Source organism: Gouania willdenowi, chromosome 1, assembly GCF_900634775.1.
Source record: "Gouania willdenowi chromosome 1, fGouWil2.1, whole genome shotgun sequence".
NCBI classification, from domain to species: domain Eukaryota; kingdom Metazoa; phylum Chordata; class Actinopteri; order Blenniiformes; family Gobiesocidae; genus Gouania; species Gouania willdenowi.
In genome coordinates, this window is record NC_041044.1 from 28049880 (window position 1) to 28074895 (window position 25016).

Here is a 25016-nt window from a genome sequence, read left to right on the forward strand (position 1 = left end):
GTACCCAGCCATGTGCCATTGTCCTTATTTTACCTCTGTGTCTGTGTGTGGTGGACGGGGTTCGTACGGGGTGGATGTTCTGTTTGTTGTTGCCTGTGTGAGAGCTCTTTGAGCTGCATTTTATTGTGGAGTTTCCTGTGGATTGTTTGCGTGGGGTATTTTTTATTCAAATTTTTTTTTTTTATTGTATGTAAGGTTTCTAATGATGTTAATCACTTTGAATTATATTGTATATATGAGAAATGCTCTATAAATAAAATTGATCTGATTAATTGATTGATTCAAACTACTTCAAAGGTATATGGGTTGCCAAATGGAAAAACTCTGTCACTGTCTGACATATTTTGAATATTTTCCTTACTTTCCTCACATTTACCTCACTTTCTTTCATTTGAGACAGAAATTCTTGTAAAACAGTATGTTCTATATCATTGTTAAAAATGTGTACACATGAAAAATAAATATAAATGTAAATGTTGAATCTAAATCTAAATGTTGAATCTAAATCTAACTGTTAAATGTTTACACATGGCAAGTGATTTAACATTTTGATTTCGATTTAACATTTTGATTTCGATTTAACATTTTGATTTCGATTTAACATTTTGATTTTGCTTTGATATTTTGATTTCGATTTAACATTTACATTCAACATTAACATTTACATTTAACATTAACATTTAATATTTAACATTTAACATTAACATTAACATTAACATTACCATTTAACATTTAACATTTAACATTTATATTTATTTTTCATGCATACACATTTTTAACAATGATACAAAACATGCTGTTTTACAAGAATTTGTCTGAAATGAAAGAAAAATAAGCTAAATGTGAGGAATGTGAGCTAAAAGTTCAAAATATGTGGCTATGAAACAGTGACCGAGTTTTTACATTTGGCAACCCATACAAAGTTGGGGCTAAAAGTTTAATATACAGGACTGAAAAAAAAAATGTTATGGTTTCACTTTGATTAGAAGAGAATATGACTAATCGAAACTTATGAAGGATAAACTTTAGTTTCTACATGCAATTGTTTGATTTTCGAATGACCACTTAGCAACTTAACAACTTTTAACTAATATTTTGTGTAATAATTTACAAAAATCATTTTTGTGAAATCAATGTTGTTTTTTTTAAAAATGATCCAAATATCAAATTTGCAGCATCTTCAACAGAATCCTTTCTGTGACACTTGAAGACATTTGTCACAGATGTTTTGGTGAAAATAAACATTTAAAGATTAAATAAATACCAAAACTAATCATGTGCAGCAGTATAGGCACCGGCTACATCCGTCATCATCTTTGTGGGTTTAAATCCTGTAAATTAATCAGATTTGTAATCGGAGGGTTGCCGGTTCAAGCCTCACCTGGGCCGTCACTGTGGGATGTTGAGCAAGTCCCTTAACCCCGAACTGCTCCCCAGGCGCCGCAAAAATGGCTGCCCACTGCTCCTCACGGATGGGTTAAATGCAGAGGAGGAATTCCATTAATGTACTAACATTACATGGCCAAATAAAGGCGAAAGCCCCGATTTAATTTAATTTTAATTTAATTAATTTAATTTCAGATGGAGTTCATTGTCCTGTTAAGAACAGCCCTGAGGACACATGGTGTTGATGACCCCTGCTATCGAGGCTAACAAGTCTACGTTTGAATTTAGCTTTTTTGGACGTAAAGTCTGGCTTCGTAAGTAAACAATAAAAAAAAAGTGTGCTTCTTTGTCTTATTGTACTTCAGTTAAGGTTTTTAAAAAGCCAACTCTTAAGATAACACTGTGAAGAAAGGAAAAGAGAAATCCACATCGTTAGCACAGAATCATAACCTCACTCCATGTGAAACATTTAAGACAGCTGGAAGGCAGTTCTTATCTAGTGACATTACAGCTGCTGAGTGGAAGCTAATCTCTTCAGTTTTACGATGAAAAAAGGTCCAAAATTAGACATTATTGATTTGCACATTCATGTGTGTGTGTTTCATTCAGGTGTTTCCTTTTTTGGTATTTACTTTTCCGTTTGTTGATGCACTTCTGATTGTTCTTCTGCTTTTTAAGAGGAATTTCTTATTGTAATTGCATCATTTTCTCCCCTATTGCCTGTTCGACAAACAAAGAAGTTCCACAATCTGCTTCTGCTTCCTGCTGTTAGCGTCACACACACATTGGCAATGTTCGGGTTTTCTCTCGCAACAAACAGCAAAATATCCCCCTCATACATTTTTACATCTACTCAGCCTTGCGGATGCCACTTAATAAACCACTCATTCACATGTGTAAATATCTCATATAGTCACTGTGTTAAAAAAGCACAAAACCATTGACACAGGGACCGTATATTAAATGTCAGTATATCTATATCTATTTCCTTTGTATCCACAGGGAACAGAATGAGCGAGAACCCTTCACCTGAGAATACAGCAGTGACAAACATCAGACAAGACAACGAAGCAACTGAGTGTGCAGGTGTCTAGGTGTGTGTGTGTGTGTGTGTGTGTTACTTTCATTTCAGAAGCTATGACATCAAACTGTCACTGAAGTTCAGACACACACACACACACACACACACACACACACACACACACACACACACACACACACACACACACACACACACACACACACACACACACACACACATTGTAATTGAGAGCTGTCAGTTTGAGATGTCCTCTACCTTGGGGATTTGCACATCACTGCTACTGCTCCAGGATTTCACTCACTTCATTTTTCTAATACTGCCCTTCACTTCTAGACGCTCTGTCTCTTTCTCTTCCTGTTCATCGTGTTGTACATAATGCACAACCACCTTAATCCCACCTCACTTTTCCCCCTCCACACCTTTCTGCACGCATGCATACTAGGGTGGTTCACAATATGAGGCTATCAGTAAAGGATTTCCACATTCTGCCAATTCACATTTTTCCTTGTCCCCATTTGACATTTTGAACACCTGTACTAAAATGTTTGCTAATCTAACGTCAGTTACACTCAGGCACACTTTTTCTCTATTTTTATTGCTCAACCGAAGAATGCGCAACTTTCACAGATATCAGAAATTTGAACGATATAAAGGTAAGTATGGACATTAATAGTCTCTCCCTGTATTTACTCTAAATGAGTAAGAACGTTAGAACAGTTAAAAAAAGAAGAAAAAAAAAGAACAGTTCAAACACTATTCCTGAAAATCGAAAAGTGTGTCTCCCTTAAATGTGCAGCAATTGACTCCATTATTGGTGCAGATGTTTACAACGTCAATTGGAACAAGGCAAAAAAGTAATCTGGCAAAATGTTGTGAACCACCCTAATGCATACACTTGCACACAACACATTTCTTCATCTTTAACTCTTGTCTGTTAAAAATCTGAATCTACTCTCACAGGTTGATGAAGCAAATTTAATCATAAGTTAATCAAACTCATATTCAGCTATGACCGTTTTGATCCTATTGGCTTGTTATGGTTTAATTGAGAGTTAGTGCAGTCGGCTCATAATTTCATATTCTTTGTTGTCCAAATCTCCTCCCTCTCTCCTCCACACTCTCTTCTGTGACTTAACAGTGTAATTCGTTAATTATTGATGAAGGCCCAAATTAGGTTGGTACATATTTAATCATTCATGTGGACTCACTTCTTGGACTTGCCCACTAAATAATTAATTATTTCCTCTAATTCAAAGTGTGAATATATGAAAATTTAAATGGGAACAATCAATTGTTTGTTAAAAATTCCCAAAAAATGTGATCAATACATTTAACCTGACTTTAAATCACACAAACACAATAGGAACATAGCAAATAGCAGAGGAATGCGATAGAATATGCGTTTGACCTGAACTATAAAGCAGCCAATGTATTTAATCTTGCACATGCACATTATTGAACCTAAATAACCTTCCACAGCTGCTTTAATAAACAATGTGTTCAATGGAAGGATTCACAAACCCAGAGGCTTTTAAGAGAGAGTGCTGACTCAGCACACAGATGACCAGCTACCTCACACAGCCTGAACATGGCTTTAATGTTGATATTTATATTTGAATAATTTTCTGTTTATACTTTCTCATTTGTGCTTATACTCTACTTATACTATATTCAAAGACAATTAAAGCTGTTTTATGTGTTATTGTCATTTTTCTTTTTGCTAAAAGCCAAGACTTTCAACTGTAATATGTGTTGTTGTGTGTATGCAAGTGTATGCATGATGACAATAATAGATTCTGATTCTGATTAGACATTACAGTCTTACCACATCACTGTGATCATGACATCTAAACTAATCTAACCTCTTTATACTGATTTACTGTGGTTGAAAAGTGGCACACAATTGGAATTTTCTTAATCATTCTGAGTTTCTTGCATTGGTTCAAAGTAGTGTGAAAGCAAAAACCTGCCCTCGACCCCTCACATATCTACACACTAACATCAGACATATGCAACAAAAAAATCTTTAAACGCATGCTTGTAAAGGTCGACATGGTTTACGAACTATGACGTAATGATTACTCAAGGAAGTGTTTCATTCACGTAACTTAAATAGTTTTTTATTAGAGGAATTCAATGTTGCAGTAGATGCGTCCATACTGACTGTGTCAAGGTGTCTTCATTTTTCAGCTGGAAGGCATGTATGGAACCTATTTTTTTAGCTTTAGACCTACCATTACTTTCAACAAAGGGCCCACCTTTGAAAAATATAGGGTGGTAGGCTGTTACGATCCACCAGCACAAAGTCCAATTACATTTTTCTGTAGGAATGAAAATTTTGTCCAGGAGTGAACATTGAAAAAATCAAAAGCTGCAACTGAGTAGCAATTTGAAAACTGAAACAGCATCCTGCTGTTGAACTTAAAGCTGCAATATGTAGAATCGTGAGACGCGCCACACTCCCCCTTTCCCTCCTGAAAAATGATCTGGTCTTCTTGGGAACGCTTGCGTGCACGCGCACAGCTGTGGAACTCTTTGTGACTGTTTTCTCCATGAAGACAGTAAACAAATGGAGGGACTTTATCTGATGATCTAGAGACATGAAAGCACATATTGGTCTCTGCTGTGAGGACAGTCAGAGGCTCAGAACCGCTCTTCTCACACAAGCAGCTGCAGCCGAGCCAAGATGATCAGAGCAAACAGACTCCGTCCACACTGTAAATAAAGTTTTTCCAACTTAGATCATTTTTAATAAGCTATTTATTTCATCTGTTATCACTCTCTCTCTTTCACTGACTCGAGGCAGACAGCACACAAACTGAAAGCGGATTGCGTGCATTCCGCTGCATACCGAGTCAGAGAGACCTCCGTTCCTCCTGAACACGTGTGTGCCTTTATTCTGTGGCTTCTCCACCTCAGTCTTCCTTTTTCCTCTTGGTTTGCCATGTAACCACTGTGCCAAAAGAGAGAAGTTAGAGACTTCATCTTGAATATAGAACCATGGGACTGTCCCTACTCTCAGATCGGGAATGCGCATTGACTTTTGACGAGCAGCTCGAGCAGCCAATCATGGGATCGCCGTGTTGGTAGAAATATCTCTGATTGGCTGAAGTCCAGCGTCACACTCTTGTATTTCTAAAGCTCATTTACAGAGCCAGGAGAAGGAGAACAGATTCATTGTCCACTCAGAACACTTTGGATCGCAATATGCAATGCAATATGATAAGATGATTAATGACCTTTGACCAAATAAAATAATACATATTGCAGCTTTAAAGTGAAGTTAACTTACTTTGCTGCTCCTGAGTACTGAGCTCCTCTATTTTCTTTAGTCACTTGTTGGAACACCTCTTCACTCAAGTGATTACCCAATAGTTGAGTCATCTTTATAGTTCAGTGAGTCCGGATTCAGTGGAATCAATCGGTTACGTAAATTTCTAAAGGCGTCTTTAAAGCTAAACTAAACCCATGAACTGATCTTTCTCAGCACATATGTGGTCAAGATTTAGAAATTCAACCCCCACATGAGCCAACTTTGGAGATAGAGCGAGAATACACTCTGCCCTGTGCCTGTGGAAAGCATTTTATGAGCTGCAGTGGTACTACTATTGCCCTTAGAGACCATGACCTTCTCTCATCTCTCATACTCAGTGTTATATGTCTAAAATATTTACAATAATACTTTATGAAGTTCTCCACCTCTGTGGAATAAAACTTTATTGGTCTTGTGAAAAAAAGAAAAAACTTGGACTATATGATTTATGAAATCTTAGGACATTCTGAAATCCTCTCGAGGCTTTAATTTTTTTTTTTTTTTTTTTTAGAGATATGCGACACACACACACACACACACACACACACACACACACAAACACACACACACACACACACAAACACACACACACACACACACACACACACACACACACACACGCACACACACACACACACACAAACACACGCACACACACACACACACACAAACACACACACACACACACACACATACACACACACACACACACACACACACACACACACACAAACACACACACACACACACACACACACAAACACACACACACACACACACACACACACACACACACACACACACACACACACAAACACACACACACACACACACACACACACACACACACACACACACACACACACAGAGAAATGTATAGGATAAAAGCAGATGGGTGGAAGTGAAAGTGAGGAGAGAATTATGTTGCAGTACCTCAGGTAAACCACTGAATGCCAGCATTTAGTCACTTTAGTTGTAACAAAGTTTCTGTTTATTTATTTGTTTATTTTTATTCCAAGTAACAATTGCAATCTGAAAAAGCCACAGTTTTAATAAAAAAAAAATGTCAGAATTACAATTAGCCATGACAGCCAGATTTCCCCCCACCCCTCATCTTAATTTAGGCCAGATTCATTCACAATAAGCCAAAAACTGACACCATTCTTTGGCAAATTGATCTTGTGACAAAAATGTGTTAATAAAAAAACAAATAAAGTGTAGGTCAACATTAAGTCAGGCAAATTTGAATTTTTTGTTCTTGTATAAACAACAAGTATACAATAAAAATAAACTATTTTTGGTTCGTTAGTTAGGAGGTTGTTAGGGCACCATTACAAGTTTTGTGATGAATTGCAAAAACAGATTTTGTTCATTAAGCTTCATAACATAAAATATTTTAGGTTGAATTCTATCATATTAAATAAATTCATTCAAGATATCAATTTTCTCGAGAATAACACATTATTGTATTTTGAAGGGAATTGAGGATAACGAAAAGGTTTTTTCTGAACATCAAAAATTGTTTAATTAATATTATTTTGTCAATGAAGAAATTTTCAGGTGTTTGAAGAATGGATTATTTTTGTTTAATTTTGTTTATGTAAAAGATAGGAGCTGTTAATATTGTGTAACTGTTTTAGCTTCATAATTACTCTAATTACTGAACAAACGAATTATGAAATTGCATTTTAGAAAAAACGATTAACACTTGCTTATCTTGATTATATTTGAGGAATTCCCGCCAAAAAAAATTCTGAAAAAAGTTAATACATTTATTCTATCTAAAATCAAAATCAATGTAATCAAAACCTATCCTTTTTATGGCTAGACATACGATGACGTCACTGACTTGTAGTGCGTCGTGCGCCATTTCGGACAGCCTTTTTGTTTAGGTCAGGACGTTTTACGTAACTACGTAATGACGTAAATCAAGGTCTCGCTTCAGATAGCCGATGCATCGATCACGGAACGGAAGTGCCGCATGAGAAAGAAATCGTATGAAGTTAGTTAGCTACCGTTAGCTTATAATATCATCAAACGTAGAAAGCATTTCAACTATTGGGTGAAAATATCGTTGTACTTTATATTTTGGAGTGACACAACGTGAAGAGGAGCACATTGTCAGGTGACTATTATATACTATTGAATCACTCGGATGCTAAAGCTAGGTTGAACACTTAAGCCTAAACATTCTAGTGTGTTTACATGAGGTTAAACATTAATGTCTGACACTTCTATTTAATTTTTGTATGTATTTGGAAGCCAGCGATGGAATAATGGGACAGGAATCTACTATTCATATCGCTAATTTAACATGGTAGAGCCTAAGGCCAATTTAAAACGCTACAAAGAGTTTGACTAAAGAGTGATCAGAGTATAATCTTCCAGCCAAGGCAATTGTATCTTATTTTGAAAGTAGTAGGATGAATCACTCTTACTGTCTGATATGTAAAGACATTGCCTGTATATTATAATATATGTGTAAAGCTAAAGCAGGGGTGTTCATGGGAGCAGCTGGGGTCGTTGTATGGAGGAACAGATTATAATATAGAGATGTGTGGATAACTTAACGCGACATGCACTTTAATTTAAACTACAAAGTAAAGAAGCACCACAACTAAATGTCTGACTGAAAACTAAATGTACAAAATGTCAAAACCAAACGAAATTACGGCTTTTCAAGCATTCGTTTAACACTGTGTAATCCTAAATAAATAGCATTAACTCCAACCTTCAGGTTACTTTTGGACATTGTAAAATACTATGTCAGTGTGCTCAACCTTTGCAATGATAGCTTTGAGTTTGAATGAAGAGTTTTTTGTTTTGTTTTTTGGCCGTGGCTACGGGTACGTTAAACGTATCCGTAGACTGCCACTCTATGGATACGCAGCGCCCCTTATTGGCCTGTTTAGGTTACTTGATTTGTGCACCACGTGACTTCCGGAATTTGTATTTTAGCTTTTATCTATTTTTAGCTAACCCTTTTATTTTAGTCCTAACTGTAACTCTGACCCTAACGGTAACTTTAACCCTATCCCTAACCCTGAAATGTATATTTTGAGTTGATAAATATGTTAAAATGAAAGAAAAAAAAATGTCAAATGTGGGATTTGAACCCACTTTAGTGGTGATAAACACAGGCACATTGCGCTGATGTAGAAAAGTTCCGGAAATGTACCTATAGTCCCGGGGGCTGGAGCTACGTTTAACGTACCTCCAGACACTTTCTTTTTCCCCTCCTCAACTTCTAAAATCTTTAACTATTTAATAGTTAGGTTATTCCTTTATTGAAAGGTTTTTGGTAAGGTGGTACTATTGGAAAACAGGTTAATTTAGTGAGTGGAAAATAATTTATCTAGGATGGTAGAAGATACATCTGTGGCCACGTACCATCACGAATACCTTCCCTCTTTATTGTCAGGAAGGTCAGCTCTGTACACGTGAGCATCAGAAATGAGGCCAGCGCCATGAACTAACTTCTCTGTTTTGGTTTAACAACATTTACCACAAGGCATTAAGATACACTGTATGAAAAAGACCCCCGGTGCTTTTGGTACATTTACCAAAGTACAAGTGCGTAGCGTCTTAGGTTTAGGGTCAGGTTATAACCCTATTTTGCAACAATTTGTAGGGTTAGGTTTAGTCTAAGTCACGTGACCTAAACTGGCCATCGTACGGATAGAATGTCGGCATATTGATACGGCTACTGTACGGATAGCCTCTGCCAATCTTTATAGACTATTGGTAAAGATTTTTCATTTGACATCAATAAATGGGATTTTGTTTAACTATGTGTTTTTCCAATCTGACCATAACTTATTGAAGTCTTTTTTTAAGGTATTCTTATCTGACATTTTAGCAATGGTGATAGCTGTAATTAGCCATTAGCCAACAATGTAACAACACATTACTTGACCTAGAAGGTGAGTGTTACAAATCACATTAGGATTTGTGTATGCTACAATGGAAGAATATACGTACTAGTAAAGATTTGTTTTTTTTTCCAAATATTTTTTTTTTTAATTGACCAAAATGATTCATGTGTAAAAAAAAAAAAAAAAAAAAGACAGTCAATCTAATACACTTGTTTGTCTTTGTGACCAGGATGGATCCTGCTCTGCTGAGGGAGAGGGAGCTTTTTAAGAAAAGAGCTCTTTCTACGCCTGCTGTAGAGAAACGAGCAGCAACATCAGACTCACACAAGAAGAAAAAGCCCAAGTTGGAAAAAGAGGGTTCCTCTGCCTCTAAACACTCCTCTGGTGAGTAAAGCAAAGTGTTTATTGCAGTTTGTAAGTCGGTCAGGTTACTTCATTACATACTTTGTTACATCAGTGAATGAATGAATAGCTTTATTTGTCATTGCACATGTTACAGAGCAACGAGATATCATTTTAAATGAGAAATGGGATCACAACACAAGGACAGGTTAAAAAAAGGCGGGTTTTGTACTGAATTCCCGAGTTGGGAGTAAAAAGTAGAAAAACTAGGAAAAAAACTCAGTATATAGTACATGCATTAAGCAAAACAAGAAGAACACAGTCACGATAACATATAGCACATGGGCAAGTGTGTGTATCCGGCTGAAAACGTTCCATCAAGGCACGCAGGCTCACCTCAGCCCGGTGTTTGTGTTGAAAAAATCTGATCAATAGCATTCAGTCACCAGCTGACCAATTCCATAGTTTTTGGATGAATACGGAGAGAGTCTCTTAATAGCAGCAGACAAAAGCAAGCAGGCTGCTGGCAGCAAGGGCAGATAGGGAGGAGAGCGGGAGAAGAAAAAAATTCTACCGCCTTCATGAAGGCGGTATTCATGAAGGCGGTACGCAGAATTGGGAAAAAAAACATGCAAAGGTCCACAAAGAACGTTAATCAACCAATTACAATTCATACCAAAGTGTTGGGTTTTGGGTTGAAGAAGACAAAAACCAAACAGGAGTCTGATTTGAAGACAAGCAAAAGAGTTTTATTTGAATATCTGCACAGGAGTTTAACCGAAAACACCAGCTGGAAAATTAATATCAGGTGACAAATGCTTTGGAATGTTGATTTTCTGAAATATATTTACACATTGTGCTGACTACACAGCAAAAAACATCATTGTGTAGCACTAGCAACTAAGGGTGTTGGAAAAAATTGATTAGGCAATATATCGCGATGTTAAGTTTTTTTTAATTAAAAAAAAAAAAAAAAAACCTTTATTGAACCAGAAAAGTCTTTTCCACTGCAGGAGACATTGTAACTGCTCAAAGAAGTGTGCTGAAACCTGGGCATGTTAACCAGCTTGTGGTTTTTCAATAAAATTTAAAAAGAAAATAATAACTTTCGGCATTTATTTGTTGTTCTAGGCATATACCTCAGTTAAGTTACACCAAAGTCAAAGTTGGTTTAAAAGCCACAGGTAGATTGTATGTTATTTTTTTATTTTAAGTTGTTGGCACATGGTATGCTAAAGCCAATGTTTTGAGTGTAAAAGATGTCAATAAAATATATTTAATACATAATGTTCTCATGAAGGTGTACACATTTACAGATTAGTTATTTCTTAAGTCATATTTAATAAAAAAAAATTTGCAATAATCACCTTATACTTTAATATCGGGATATGTCGTATCGTTTCGTGACCTATGCATTGGGATACGAATCTTATCGCCAATGCCAGGCAATACACACCCCTACTAGCAACCATATTTGTCACTTAACAGTTTTGCAATAATGAAGACATTTTCATTATTAGATAAATAAGAAGAAAACACACTTTTTATTTAAAACAGAAACGATGTTCCACCAAGTTTAATCAAGGTAAATGTAAACATGTTTGACCTTTTTAGAAGCTCAGATGTACTTAACAGGTCACAAATACACACATTTCACACTTGGGAATATCCGTGGATTTTAAATTGTGTTTTATTTATATAAATAGGTAAATTACTCATTTGTTTTTCCTCTTTGGACATGAAGTTAATATTATTTGCAACACAGTGCTTATTGTATAGGATTCTTTCGGTCACGCTGTTAATGCTGTCATGTGCTCTTTTTTTATCTGGTGAAAACTATGGCTTCCAGGGTTTGCTGTGGTTTTGGTAATATTTCTTCACAGCTGAAATAAAGTGGTTTTTTTCTTCGTTTGTTTACAGTGTTCTAGTGATTTTATTTCCCCTATGTATTTATAGCAGCTTCAACTTTTTCTTAAGTATTTGAAGGTCTTTTTTCCATGCGATCAGATTCGCTGCTGGTGGCTGTTACACCACCTCAGTGTGCGATTCAGGCTCCTTACATATGCCAGTCATAAGTTTGCCGCAGCTTCCCGGTCCTTCTTCCTCTAGCTGGTGGTGTGTTTTCCCTTTGGCGCAGCAGCCACAGTCCAGCAGCTCATAGAGTACAGCCAAGGCTGCTAGGGACAAGACAGTGAGGATGAAAAGCAGCAGGATGACGAAACAGGCCACATTCCAGCCGTCGTGGAATGGGTAGACTTCCTGGACCTGCAGGGAGACGTGGGACAGAGGGACGGCCTCAGGGAAGGAATTAGGTGGTGTGAGATCTGTGATGTTGGCCATGGTTTCTGGATGGAAACAACAGAGGAAGAGGAGGAAATTATTATCAGTGTCAAGTTCTGCTTAAGAACAAACTTCAAGTGTTGGACGACTGCTTAATGTTCATTCATAAATTACAAAGCCTTATGAAAAAAGCTCTGCAGTGTATTTGTTTTTCATGTATTGTAGCACAATTATATTTGAATATGTTTTGGATACTAACAACAATCATCTAATTTCTTTCCTATCTATTGGTTACCTTTTTTGGCTTCCTAATCAATGAAAATATAGGTTTAGGTCTGAGCCTTTTTTGTGTCTGTGTACCCCTCGATTTAAATTTTTTTAAATGGTAAAATGTAAGAAAGATTGATATGAAACACATTTTAATCATTGTTAACTACGTATGTGTAGAACTGTACATAAAACTGTAACATGGTTCCCCAGTTTTACGTGAAAATATAACTGACATTTCTTATAAAGCGTTCATGGCAATTACAAAGTAAATTATCTAAACTCAATTACAATTTAATTACGTTTACGACGGCAATAGTTTTTTTAATTACAATTACGCCATAATTGTAATGAATTGTCAAATGCGCAATTAGATTATAATTGACCCCAACCCTGATTGTAGCACCATTATATTTGAATATTTTTGGATACTAAAAGATGCACTAAGTCTGTTTTCATGTCAGATAAAATATTGTACAACTAATATCCAAAACGATCCATTCAGAGAACATAGTACCATGACCACCAACTACTAACAGAGCTGTTCTAACTTATCTTGAGTCACCACGATTAGCTGTCAACGTCAGTTCCTTCCATTTTAACTCAGATTAATAAGGTTATTAATTGTTTAGTCCTGTTAATTTTATTAAGTGACCTCAAACCTAATAGCTATCCTTTCGATATTGAGCCTACGCCTAGCGTTTAATGTCCTCGGGGAACGGTGTGCCAGTATCTCTGCCCACATCCATGCACTTAACACACTCTCCTATGCACACGGTCAACAAGAGTGGGATATCTCATTCAGATGTATCTGACCCAGATTACGTTGGTGCACAAAAAGTCCAGGAAGAGTGCTCGACTTGACTAAAACCTGACCTGTCGGGTTAAATTACTTCTAGGATATTTATAAGAAGCTGTGTGTGTGTGTGCACGTGCCATTGCAATGTGACCCGTTTGCCATTTATTGTATTAGAAGAATTGACATGGGTCCTTTTCATATATATTTATATATGTATATTTCTGAAGCTACAGTCTTAGTGGGTTTTGTCTTAGATACAACCCATAGCAAACGATTTTAATAAAAAAGTGCCTCTCATTGTTGCATGAAAACTTTTATAAACTGAAAACTATATAAATTAATGTGGATAATTTACTGTAATTTCACTTAATGTTGCATTGTTTTTATCAGACCAGTTGAAACAGCAGCGAGATGTGGCTGATTTTCAACTCTTGGTGTGTAGTACACAAGCTAAAGATTCATTGGTTACCCATCCATAGATTTTATTTACTCGTTTACTTCGCCAACGGATTCCGAGACTCTTTTCAGCTGATGCTCCTTCATATTGCTACAGCTCCAGCCAATAATGGTAATTTCAGTGCAGCTCATTGCCATGACAACAACTCTTTTTAGATAATTAGTCCCATCTCCCACCCCCAGTGGTCTCTCTGCTCCACTCTTATGTCGGAGTAGTAGCACACATTTGGACTCACTGCAGCATCTGTTATCTCACCCTAATTGAGCCCCACCCAAAAGCCCCCACAAGGTAATGGGATTACATATTTTACTTGGTACAGTCATAAATAAACTCAATTGTACACCCTTAATGCCCCTCTCAACCTTCTTGTAGCTTTCAGGCAATTATTGATTAGTCCGTAGAGCTGCTCTTTTTTATCAACTTGAGCTTTTCCACATTAGCAGACATGATGCGCTTGAGTAGGCACGGACACAACATCCTTTCAGTTTCTGCTGCTTGTTGTTGAGGCAGTAGCAGAGTGCAGACACATAGATGCATGTTTTATTCAAACTACTGCATACCTGCACTGCCTTGGCTCCAATTTCATATTCATGACTAAAAATAGCGCATAGATTTTTTTTCTTGGAGTGGATGTGCAATATTGTTAAAATAATAATGGGAAAGAAATTGCAGAATTGCATGTAGATGTGACAGGCAACATAAGAGCAGCTGACAGCCTAAGGCTTAAATTCATATGGTGGGCTGCTACAACCTACAATTTGTTGATGTCAAACACACACATTGTATTCAGCATGCTGTTTTTAAAAAAAAAAACAAAACGCACAGACTTACCGTGGCGTGTGGCTCCGTTTTAATAAGACGTACGAGAGAAAATGCTGCCCTCTCCTCTGTCTGATACTCCACAGCCCTCCGCCTCTTCGTTCTCTCCCCGACCTGCTTTCCTCCCTAATGCTCTCAAAGACTTTCAGCCACTGATTGTGCATTCACTCTCCCTCCCACTCTCAGCAGCTTCCCAGGTCTCATCTCAACCAGTACAAGCCTCATCATTGGTCTGGTGTTTTAGCCCTGCCTCTGCACCATTTGTTCCCCGACCTGTCACATTCTCACTGTCCAGCCACTGTGCTGCTCTTAGAACAGGAAGCTCCATCCCACATCATGAATCATTCATAAATCTGCATCCTTTTTTTAATTGTGATTGGTGAATGCTGAAAACAAAACTCCAGACAGTCTCCAGGGGGCAGCAGCATGACTGGACGCTTCTTAGTGTTATCACATTGGAGTGTCATAGCTTCTGTATTATCTCTGCAAATGAAATGTAAACAAATAAAATCACAGTTAAAGGTGCCAGTGCGTAATAGCTGTGCACACCACTATTATGCACTGTGATTGACTTAGGCAGAACTGGATGGCATGACTCTATACAGTATAAATGAGGTTTAGAACAGGAGTGAGTCAATTATTGTAAAATATATATATATTTTTAAACAGTTCATAGTTCCTGTTTATGTTGTGAATGGCCATGTCCTTTCCAAGTGTGTGTGTGCTTCTATATATGGCCAATAGTTGAGAAACTGAGAGACCTGTTTTCTTTCTTTTTTAAAAAGATGTTCTCTTGATGTGCCTTGTTGAGCCTCCCTGTTTAGAAGATGGAAAAATTAATCAAAGGACAAGCAGGTGGATGAATTAAAAAAAGAACCAACATTTTTGGAAGATGATGTGGCTTATAAGTTATTTGGTTTGATCTTTTTTATTGTCGAGAGTTGAAAACAATACGATACGATAGACGATAAGGGGCTCGCAATACGATACATTATGATTTTTTTTAAAAGACAGAAACACAAACAATTGCAGTTTGGGATGGTCAGGGTGGGAAAATGTTTTACTTGTCAGTTTTATGGTCAATTTCTAAATTATTTTTATCCAATTAATAAACATTTGTTGTAACCAGCATAAGTATCGGTACTCAGGATCGACAAGTACACGTACCCAAGTATCAGGCTGTGTTCGAAATTGCATACTAACGTGCTACTCTAGTAATTCTAGTAATAAAGTCTGACATCAAATTTAGTATGTAGTGCGTTCACATTAAATAGTATGGAAAGATTGAGTTTACAAGAAATACTTGGATGTATACTATATCTGGACATTTTTGAAGTATGCACGATGGGCACACGAGTCATACTCAACCGCCCCATGATGCATTGCGAGCCGAATGTAAAATCTTTCTGGGATTTTCTTTAACACTTTTGTAAATAGGGCTCTTGTTTTGAAGTTCACCAGAAGTTTTGTCAGTAGCACAATGGAGGATCTCCGAAAATCTTCGAAATGTCGGCATGAAATGTGTTTCCGTGAGTTATAGATGCATAATGCATCTCGGGAAACTTGGAAGTATACTTCAGTGGCAACAGTCATCATCCTAATCATACTTATAGTATATAGTAGACAGCATATACTCATTGGGTTTGTAGTGCATAGTACAGAGTATGCCATTTCGAACACAGCCTCAGTATTGTATTGATTTGGTGAAAAGTGGTATTGGTGCATTCCTATTAAAAAGCATTGATTATGTATGTATAGATCAATTAAAGCGTGAGGCTTTGGGACCTCACAGATTTATATTTGTTGTGTACATGTAAGGTCTGTTAGAGTAAAGGCTTATCACACTTATTGCATTAATCATAACTGAGCTGTGACATTACTGTGATATTTGTGTTCTCCACAGAATCCAGCAATGGCAAGATCAACATCAAAGCCAGCTCTGGATACAAATTTGGCTGCCTGGCTAAAATAGTCAATTACATGAAGGTAATACATATTGTGTTGTCATTTGTTCAGATGTGTTTTCTGTTAGGCAGTTCAGAGGTGTATTCCAGAAAGGATTTTCAACAAATCCTGAGTCTATCCATAAACTCTGGGTATCTGATTCCATTACAGCTGGTATGTAGTAGGTCAATCAACTCTGACTATGTAAACCTTGGGTTACTTGCATGCATGAGCGTGATAAAAAGCCATCATCAATTGAGCAAAGATCACACAAACTACCATGGCAACCACCCGGAAGAGAGTGATTATTTCATCCAGATGGGTGAAATAAGCCGGGCATTTGTGGAATATTAGCCAGTTTTAAAGGTGCCTTCACACAGAACGCCACTGCAGTGACTATAGTGGTTTAAATCGCCTGTGATTATTTGCGCTTTTCTGACGTGACGACCAGGGAATAATGTGCAGCAGCATATTGGGAGGGCTGCTGCATAGAGAGGGGTGAGCACTTCTTCTACAGCCTTAGGTTTACAGCATTTATCATAGACACCTCTACTTCTACTTATGGTTGAAATGCTCAACTTATGGAGTTTCTAGAGGATTTGTTCACTCAAAATGTAATTATAATTTAAAAGGTGTATTCAAGGAGTATTCTACTTTCATTTGGCCCCAGTAAGTGGGGGAAGTGTACAGCCTTCCCGCTACAGTGGCTATAAAGACAGCGACGATCAATGGCGTTGCATCATTTATATTCATTTTTAATGTTTTTAGTTGCCAGAGTCGTCTGGACGTCCAAAAAAGACATTAAAAAAAAATTATGGCTGAGCTTGGGTTTGAACACCCAACCCTACGCTCTCAAACACACCTCCTTACCCGCTACGCCAATGTTATCAAGAAAACAACTGTTTGCAAAAATGTATAGTGGCACAACATTTGTTATGATGTGAGAGCATGTCTGTGGTGTGTAATGTTACTAATGTGTGTCAGAGAAGAGTGTCATGGTACATTAAAGTGTTCCTTGAGAAGCGGTATTCATGTGGGTAGAGCCAGGTAGCAGGTTCAGTTCATGGAGAATGTTACCATCGTGACATACTCGGAGAAGAACATACCTCACCTTCAGGAATGGGATACTCAGAGTCCAAACATACTCAGAGTTTGAACATAACCCGCTTTATGCAATACCCGTCGGATCCTCTTATCAATAGTTTACGCCATTGATTCTGGTAGCTTAGTTGAGACAAACTGACTTTTATTCAAGTCCAATTGTCTCAACTGAGCTAACGGAATCAACATGACTTGGATGACAGTGAAGAAGTTTCTTCCATTGTTTGGTATTTGCTGTCATATTAGGATTCAAGGTGAAGCTAAAGATATTACTCGAGAGACATTAGTTGTGTTTCCCTTTGCAACATTTGGTCCTTACTATTTGTGGTGTGTGTAAAACCTTGCTGTTTGTCATGCCAGGCTGTGCAGAAGGGCAGCCCAGCTTTGTCATACAATCTTGACTCATCTTTATCTGCAGATTTTGCCCTTAAATCTACAGATGATATCTTTGGAAGAACCCTCTTATTGCCATCTGTTGAATACAGGGGGCTTAAACAGTGTAAACTAGTCTTTTTTTTGTTCTTTCTCTCAGACAAGGCATCAGAATGGGGACACTCACTTTTTGACCCTGGATGAGATTCTGGATGAGACCAAACTGCTCGACATCAGCATGAAACAGAAACAATGGCTGATGACTGAGGTTCAATACGTCTCTCTCATCATTTTATTTTATTGGTGCACTCTTCCTTGGAACATTATGACATTAGTGCAAGTTCAAACTTTGATGTAAAAATTAAGATCTTCAGTAACATACTTGAAACTGTTTTGATTTCATTGAAAGTAATTTCAATAGATAAATCAAGTCAGTAATGACACTTGTTCTGTATGTTTGGTAAAGAGGATGCAACCAATTTTAAGTTGATTGATATTCATGGGTCAACTACGATTTAGAACCATGATGATTTGTAAATACTAAATACCTTAATACAATCACACATTACAACAATCTTTACTGGAGGGCATTGCAAATCCTTACCCTCATAACCAAAGTACCTATTTTACCAATATCTATTATTTTATTTTATATTATTTATTTTATTTTACTTTTTAAAAAGTCCCCCTTATTTTTTTTTTCTGTAATTACTGTATATTTTGCTTGCTTGCTCTTTGTGTCTTCGGCTGCAGTAACATTTCCCCACTGTGGGATAAAATAAAGCAATAATAATCTATATAATAATAAATAATAATAATCTAATCTAAAACTAACTCCTTTTTTAGCCATTTTGAGATTTTATTCCTAACTCATGGATTTATATTACAAAAAAATAATGAAAAATAAATACATTTTAAAAATCAAATATTAAAAAGGTATTTTAAAATAAATAAACAAGTTTGGCGTCAATTTTCAATTCTCTTGTTATGAGGGTGACAAAACTTTTATGAAATAATTTATGAACGGTATTGCAGTCCAAAAAAATTGAGCTGTTCTGCAAAGCTGCATTTAAGACAATTTTATGAAATAATTCATTAACGGTATCATTGCAGTCCAAACAAATCCGACATTGCACACCCTTGAACCAAGCAGCAGCCATGTTGAAAGTCTCAGGTCAATCTGAGCCTGATTCGCAGAGATATTTGAGGAACAGACACACACACAGACAGACAGTGGTTCCTTGCTTTATCTATAGGTGTATATGTGATTATCAATAAATTATATACAAAGACTTGAGAAAACATGCACGTGAGATTAGTAACCTCTTTGAAATCCCTAGGCCTTGGTCAACAACCCAAAAATTGATGTGAGGGATGCAACGTATGGCTTTAAACCAAAGTATAACCTGAAGGACAAGAAAGCTCTGCTGAGGCTGCTGGATAAACATGACCAGCTGGGCCTGGGGGGAGTGTTACTGGACGACGTCGAGGAGGGTCTGCCCAACTCGGCCAAAGCCATTAAGGTGATGCCAAATACAAATCGTGCGTGCGTGTGTGTGTGTGCGTGCGTGTGCGTGCGTGCGCGCACACACTAGTTGAATGCTGTATTGTGCATTGACAGGCTTTGGGAGATCAGATCATCTTTATCACAAGACCTGACAAGAAAAAGATCCTTTTCTACAATGACAAGCACTGCCAGTTTGTGGTGGATGAAGGTGAACTTTCATTTATCTGATATTTGGAATTGTTTGTGTGCATCTTTAATGTCTCTACTAGAGTTTTTGTTATTTCTTTTAGGAATAGAAAGTTAAAGGTTGAAAATAAATCAATATTGAAGACTAGATGTGTTGCTTAAACGGCCTAATCTTGAATTGTTGAATAGTGTCCAGATGTTAATGTTTTATGTCCTTTGGTTAGTCATCTCTTATCAGTTGATTTTCTTTTACTTTACGTACATGTCACCTTGAACCTTATTTGCAGAATTTCAGAAATTGTGGAGGAGTGTCCCCATTGACTCCATGGATGAGGAAAAGATTGAAGACTACCTTAAGAAACAGGGCATCTCTTCTATGCAGGAGACAGGTCCAAAGAAAGTGGTCAGTGTTTTACATCTCTTCATTTTTATTCTTATGAATTGGTCTTAATACCAACTGTTTGTTTTAATTAGATCCTCATTAGCTATACTGCAAAAGCAGTAGCTATTTTTCCTGGGGTCTACATCACAGACTATATATGCATGACAGTATAACAAACAGATTAGATGTTCAACATTCACACAGAAAAGAAAATATAACTAAAATAAAATGCAATAACTGAAGCACAAAATACAATACATAGAAATACAAGAATTAAAGTAAACTAATGATTGATTTAAAAAAAAAAAAACTATCTTTTGGCAAAATATTTAGGTATAAAATTATGCCATACATTACATATCATGATTCAGCACTCAATACGTAGTTGAACTATATAATTCTTATTCTTGAGTAAATGAAAAGTCTTAACTCTTTTAGAAAAACTGTATCGTGCTCCTCAGAGCAACGCAATAACTCAGTGATGATGATGAACATTGTAAATGATCAAATATTCCCTATTGATTCTGTCTGTATGCTCTGTTTTAGTTACCAGTTCAAAAAAGAAAGAAGCAAAGTGGCCAGAGGAAGAGACAGTTCAAGACTCACAACAACCATTTGGCAGGAGTACTGGAGGATTATTCAGACGGTGTTCCTGCAAAGAAGTGAAGTCTATTCATTCACTTAAGCCTAGAACTCAAACTGAAGGCTGGAGAGCCAGAAAGTGGTATAAAGACCGTTTGGGTCCCAGAATGTTGTCCTTACTTCCCTGTACATTCCTCTGAGAGCTCTGACTGCATTACAGGGAGACATTGACAACTATGTGGTGAAGTTGAAAACAACAAACACCAAACCTATTAAAGACCACGAGTGCCCATAACAGGAGTAATGTCAAAGGAAACATCAGAAGAGTCAAATGCAAATAGAAGTAATGCTTAAGTGTGTAAATATTTTTTTCTTCTCAGTTTTATTTGCCGTACTGCTAAGACATGGAATCTGTTCCCACTCTTTGATAAATTTTAAAGGATATAAAAATGAAAAGTCTTGTGTTAATAAGCAAAACACCTTTAACATCTGATCCAAGCAGTAGCTATTTAATATCCTTCCATTCCTCCCAGCTCCAACTATTTAGGGACTACTGTTACAAAGGGGCAGCACATGTAATTGCTGTCTTTGCTGCACAGCATTACAATTTAAAAAAAAAAGTACAATTATTTTGAACTTATTTTAATAAATTACTTTGTTACCTAATGTGGGGAATTCTTATGTTTTATGAATGACTTCTTTTTAAAATTCATGTAAAATATACTGCATCAAATACATTGTCTTTAAAACATGTCTTTAATGATTCATAGAAAGAATACAGCAGAATAAAGCTGTGGGGTTATAACAGCGTTTGCAACTTAGTACAGAAAAAGAAACAACAGCCAACATACATTTTATATATAACTACATTCAGGCTTTGTGTCTGTTGGAAGAGAGGTTAATAATTAAATGATATATTTAATACAGTTTGAGATTAACTAGCAGTGTGGCCAGCTTTAATAGTTTTCTTTAAATGATGGTAGTTTGGCAAAATCTTCATCAAGAAGTCAAGCTGAAGAGTCTGAGGCTAGAATTAAAAAAACAAAACAAAAAAGTTAGAGTGTAAAAGCTGTATTTCCTAAACATCTAGTCACATTAAAAATACTGCATCTCCAGTAAAAAAAAAAAACCACACATACACAAACACTTGTAATGGACTTAAGACATAATTTAGACATTAGATGCATAACTATTCACATTTGTAACTCTTTTTGAAGAGATTAGAAGACATAAGGAAGAGTACAATTTTTGGTGAAATCGACAGATATTGTTTAAATATACAACCAGGGATTATTAGTTAAATCTATCTGACTTTAAAGTAGTTTAATTGGTAACACTTTACTTAAGTTTTATACATTACGCTGTCATTGTCATGACATCCTTCAGCGTGATTGAGGTGTCTTTTGTTACCCTAATCCCACTAGATCCTTCCATCTAACCCAAAAAATGCCAATATATCTCCAAAGGTGTCATAATTTAGCAAACGACACTTAATGACATCCTTCATGACACTTTATTCATGCTAATGACAGTGTAATGTCAGCCTTACGTATAAAACTTCAAGTAAATTGTAGGGATGTCCCAATACAACTTTTTCACTTTCGATACCGATATTGCAGCCTTGAGTATTGGCCGATATCGATACGTTATCAGCACGAATCATACATACTTTTATTACTTATTTTGTAGTGTGGAATGTTAGAAAAGGCTTGAACAAGTGATGTTACTCAGAGAACAATAGTCAGCAATTCAAGTTCACTTCAGTTATTTTTTGGAGAACAACTGAGGGCGGGGACAAAAACAACAAAAACTTAATCGGAGTGAATGTATAGGAGATTATAGGTGCGGTCCGATCATATCCGATATTTGTTTTCTGATATTTTACTTAAAATTTAAATTGAACTCTGAGGTTCAAAATAACTAAAGCACCACAACTCACAGCATAATATGCATTCATACCTGTGGTCTCTCAGTCTGAACCCGCCTCATACATCCAGAGCTGTAGATGACGGTGTTCTCAGGTATGACCTCACAGGTGTTCACCTGACAGAAGGCTCCAATGATGCAGCCACTGGTAAGAATCACATTCCTACCAACATCCGCTGCACAACAAATTAGGCAATGAATACAGTGAGTATCTTCACCTTTAACTGTTCCCACTCTAAGGTTTATTACTAGTGTGTTTTATGTGAACAAACAAAAAAGCCAGCATTCTACCTTTAGATTCTATGACGTTGTTGTCACCAATTTTCAAGGCTTGGGATACTGATTATTGTTAAGAAGACAAAACTATAGAAGTGTTCATGTTAAAATGCTGTTTATCAGGCAAGTCAAAAGGATACCACAGCCAACTTCAAATACGTTGTTGACACCAATAGTCATTGTCTTCGGTTCCACCTCTGAGTCTGGTGTGATGTTCTCAGGGTAACTGTGGGGCAAAGCATGGTCGGTGGATGAAAGAGGGACATCCATGAAGACTTGGAGACAAAACTGCAACACGTATTGCTGACACACCTGTTTATAATGAGAGCTTGTTCCTCAATCAAATTGCCCTCGCCGATCACAATGGGTCCAGCTTCTGCAATGATGCGAGCTTTCGGATGGACCACAGTCCTGGGGCCTAAGGAAAATAAAAAAAAACAGGTTGAGTTTGTATCTCGTTCAAGAGAAAGAAGTTCCTCTAAAAAGTTCCAACTTAAACCATTTATCTGTGCAGTGTGTCATCGTTATTCAAAAACAAAGAATTGGAGCAGATTCCTGCATAGCTCAAAATTAGAATTACTTTTTCCATCCAGGGGTGGCACAACATGACAAAAATAATGCCTCAGTATGGGGATTTAAAACTAAAACATTACATCAATGTTAACATATCAGAAAATATGGTCAGATTGTAAATTTACACACAAAAGACTCCAATGATTCATAAGACTACATTTTTACAAATGCGAATGACATAAAATATGAAATCAACATTAAAACTGCTACTTAAATATAAAATGTTACAAATAGCCTTGTCAAGCCTCCTAAAAATGATAATTTTACTGTGAGAAATATGCATGATTTTAGATCTTTTTTCCACATAATCAGTTTGATTTGAAAGGGACAATAAACTTGTCTCTTTCACACACTTTATGGAACCAAAAGAGTGGAACCGACTCGATCATTTGAAGCATGATCCCAAGACTTAACAGTCATTTTACGTGAAGTTAAAATAAAACCTATGTTGTTTTAGTTTGGGACTTCTTCGGTTCTCTTTTTCCTAAAATTGATCCATTAAACACCCATTCTGCACTGTCATGGCTGTTTGTTTATTTTTTTACATCGGCCGAAGAGTGTTTACATATTTATGGCCTCGGAAAAGAATAACAATAATAATCTTACCGATGGTCACATCTCCTTTGATTTCACTTTCTACGCACACCACGGCTCCGGCGGCTATTTTGACACTGCGTCAAAGAAATGTAAGAAAAGAAAGAACAATTATTAGTTAGCTGACGTGGTTAGCATGCTAATACGCTAAGTGAGTCGACTTGGCAACTCAAGCTTTTAAGTCAACATAGTATTTTATTTCACAAATACTGTATTGCTCATTTTAATCCTAACCAAAATAAGTCGCATGTGACGTAATGTTTGAGATACCTTTTCTGTGAATTTTGTTTCTCTGCCATAATAAAAGATGAAGTCTGATGGCGTCGGTGATTCGGTCATCGACTAGAAATCCTGCGGCAATAAAGTTGGGCATGCGCAAATGCGGCATGATATTCACAATTTAAATTTAGCAATGAATCATTTTCCAAGCTCACTCCGTGTCCAAGGCTGATATTGTTGTTTTTTGGTTTGCATAACATACAGATTCGTGTGTTCTTGACAGTATTAGACATAAATTATAGCATACATCTTTGTTTAAGTCAGTTCAGAACTAAGAAGTGTTGAGCTGAATGACTAGTACACGTACATTCCCAGACATATTGACAACCAAGGCCTTTAAACACCTGTTGATTCTGGATAAAATCATTACAAGAAAAGACTATTATCAGCAAGGATAAAAAAAAAAAAAAAAAACATTGTTACGCAATGATAAGTCAGCAAAATGGAAAAATCAATGTGTTTCCTCCAGTCTAAACCTCATATAGGAAGAAAAAACTAGACTGAAAATTAAAGCCAGTCTAAAATTAAAACCAAATCACATCTGCATGAACTTTGCGTAGCAATTTTTATTTTTTATTTTTTATTTTTTAAAACGTCTCACGAGAATATATTACATACACAGACCATGTCTCCTGGAGTTGAAAAGATTCACAATTGGGACAAATGTAGCAGTGATGGAAAGGTAGGCTTCACCCCTAACTCGTCCTTTGCAAT

At 36.6% G+C, this 25016-nt stretch overlaps 2 protein-coding genes across 3 annotated transcripts; one reads left to right on the plus strand and one right to left on the minus strand.

The window, feature by feature from the left end:
- The first annotated feature begins 7665 nt into the window (after nt 1-7665).
- On the plus strand, nt 7666-21320 carry gtf2e2 (general transcription factor IIE, polypeptide 2, beta). Its single transcript, XM_028450820.1, has 8 exons — nt 7666-7866; nt 9846-10000; nt 16484-16566; nt 18158-18265; nt 19338-19520; nt 19619-19712; nt 19978-20093; nt 20619-21320. Exons 2-8 carry the CDS (start codon nt 9847-9849, stop codon nt 20736-20738), a joined length of 858 nt encoding a protein of 285 aa, XP_028306621.1. The 5' UTR covers nt 7666-7866; nt 9846; the 3' UTR covers nt 20739-21320.
- Nucleotides 11996-24395, minus strand: LOC114465671 (dynactin subunit 6-like). Of its 2 annotated transcripts, none has more exons than XM_028450831.1 (7): nt 24294-24395; nt 24036-24100; nt 23169-23274; nt 22997-23082; nt 22872-22919; nt 22614-22756; nt 11996-12303 (listed from the first exon to the last, which is right to left on the minus strand). In XM_028450831.1, the coding sequence occupies exons 1-7, from the start codon at nt 24320-24322 to the stop codon at nt 12136-12138; spliced, it is 645 nt and encodes a 214-aa protein (XP_028306632.1). In that variant the 5' UTR covers nt 24323-24395; the 3' UTR covers nt 11996-12135. The 2 variants fall into 2 exon arrangements, with proteins under 2 accessions (XP_028306632.1, XP_028306640.1); XM_028450839.1 differs by lacking the exon at nt 11996-12303 and adding an exon at nt 21392-21681 and having other exon boundaries at nt 24294-24393.
- Between the last annotated feature and the right edge of the window lie 621 nt (nt 24396-25016).

Coding starts and splice junctions, on each gene's coding strand:
- gtf2e2 (XM_028450820.1), top strand. CDS start 9,847: ATGGATCCTGCTCTGCTGAGGGAGAGGGAGCTTTTTAAGAAAAGAGCT. Junction 19,521..19,618: donor ACTCGGCCAAAGCCATTAAG/GTGATGCCAAAT, acceptor GTGCATTGACAG/GCTTTGGGAGATCAGATCAT. Junction 20,094..20,618: donor AGACAGGTCCAAAGAAAGTG/GTCAGTGTTTTA, acceptor GCTCTGTTTTAG/TTACCAGTTCAAAAAAGAAA.
- LOC114465671 (XM_028450831.1), bottom strand. CDS start 24,322: ATGGCAGAGAAACAAAATTCACAGAAAAG. Junction 22,757..22,871: donor CAACGTCATAGAATCTAAAG/GTAGAATGCTGG, acceptor TTTGTTGTGCAG/CGGATGTTGGTAGGAATGTG. Junction 12,304..22,613: donor TTCAGACTGAGAGACCACAG/GTATGAATGCAT, acceptor GTTTCCATCCAG/AAACCATGGCCAACATCACA.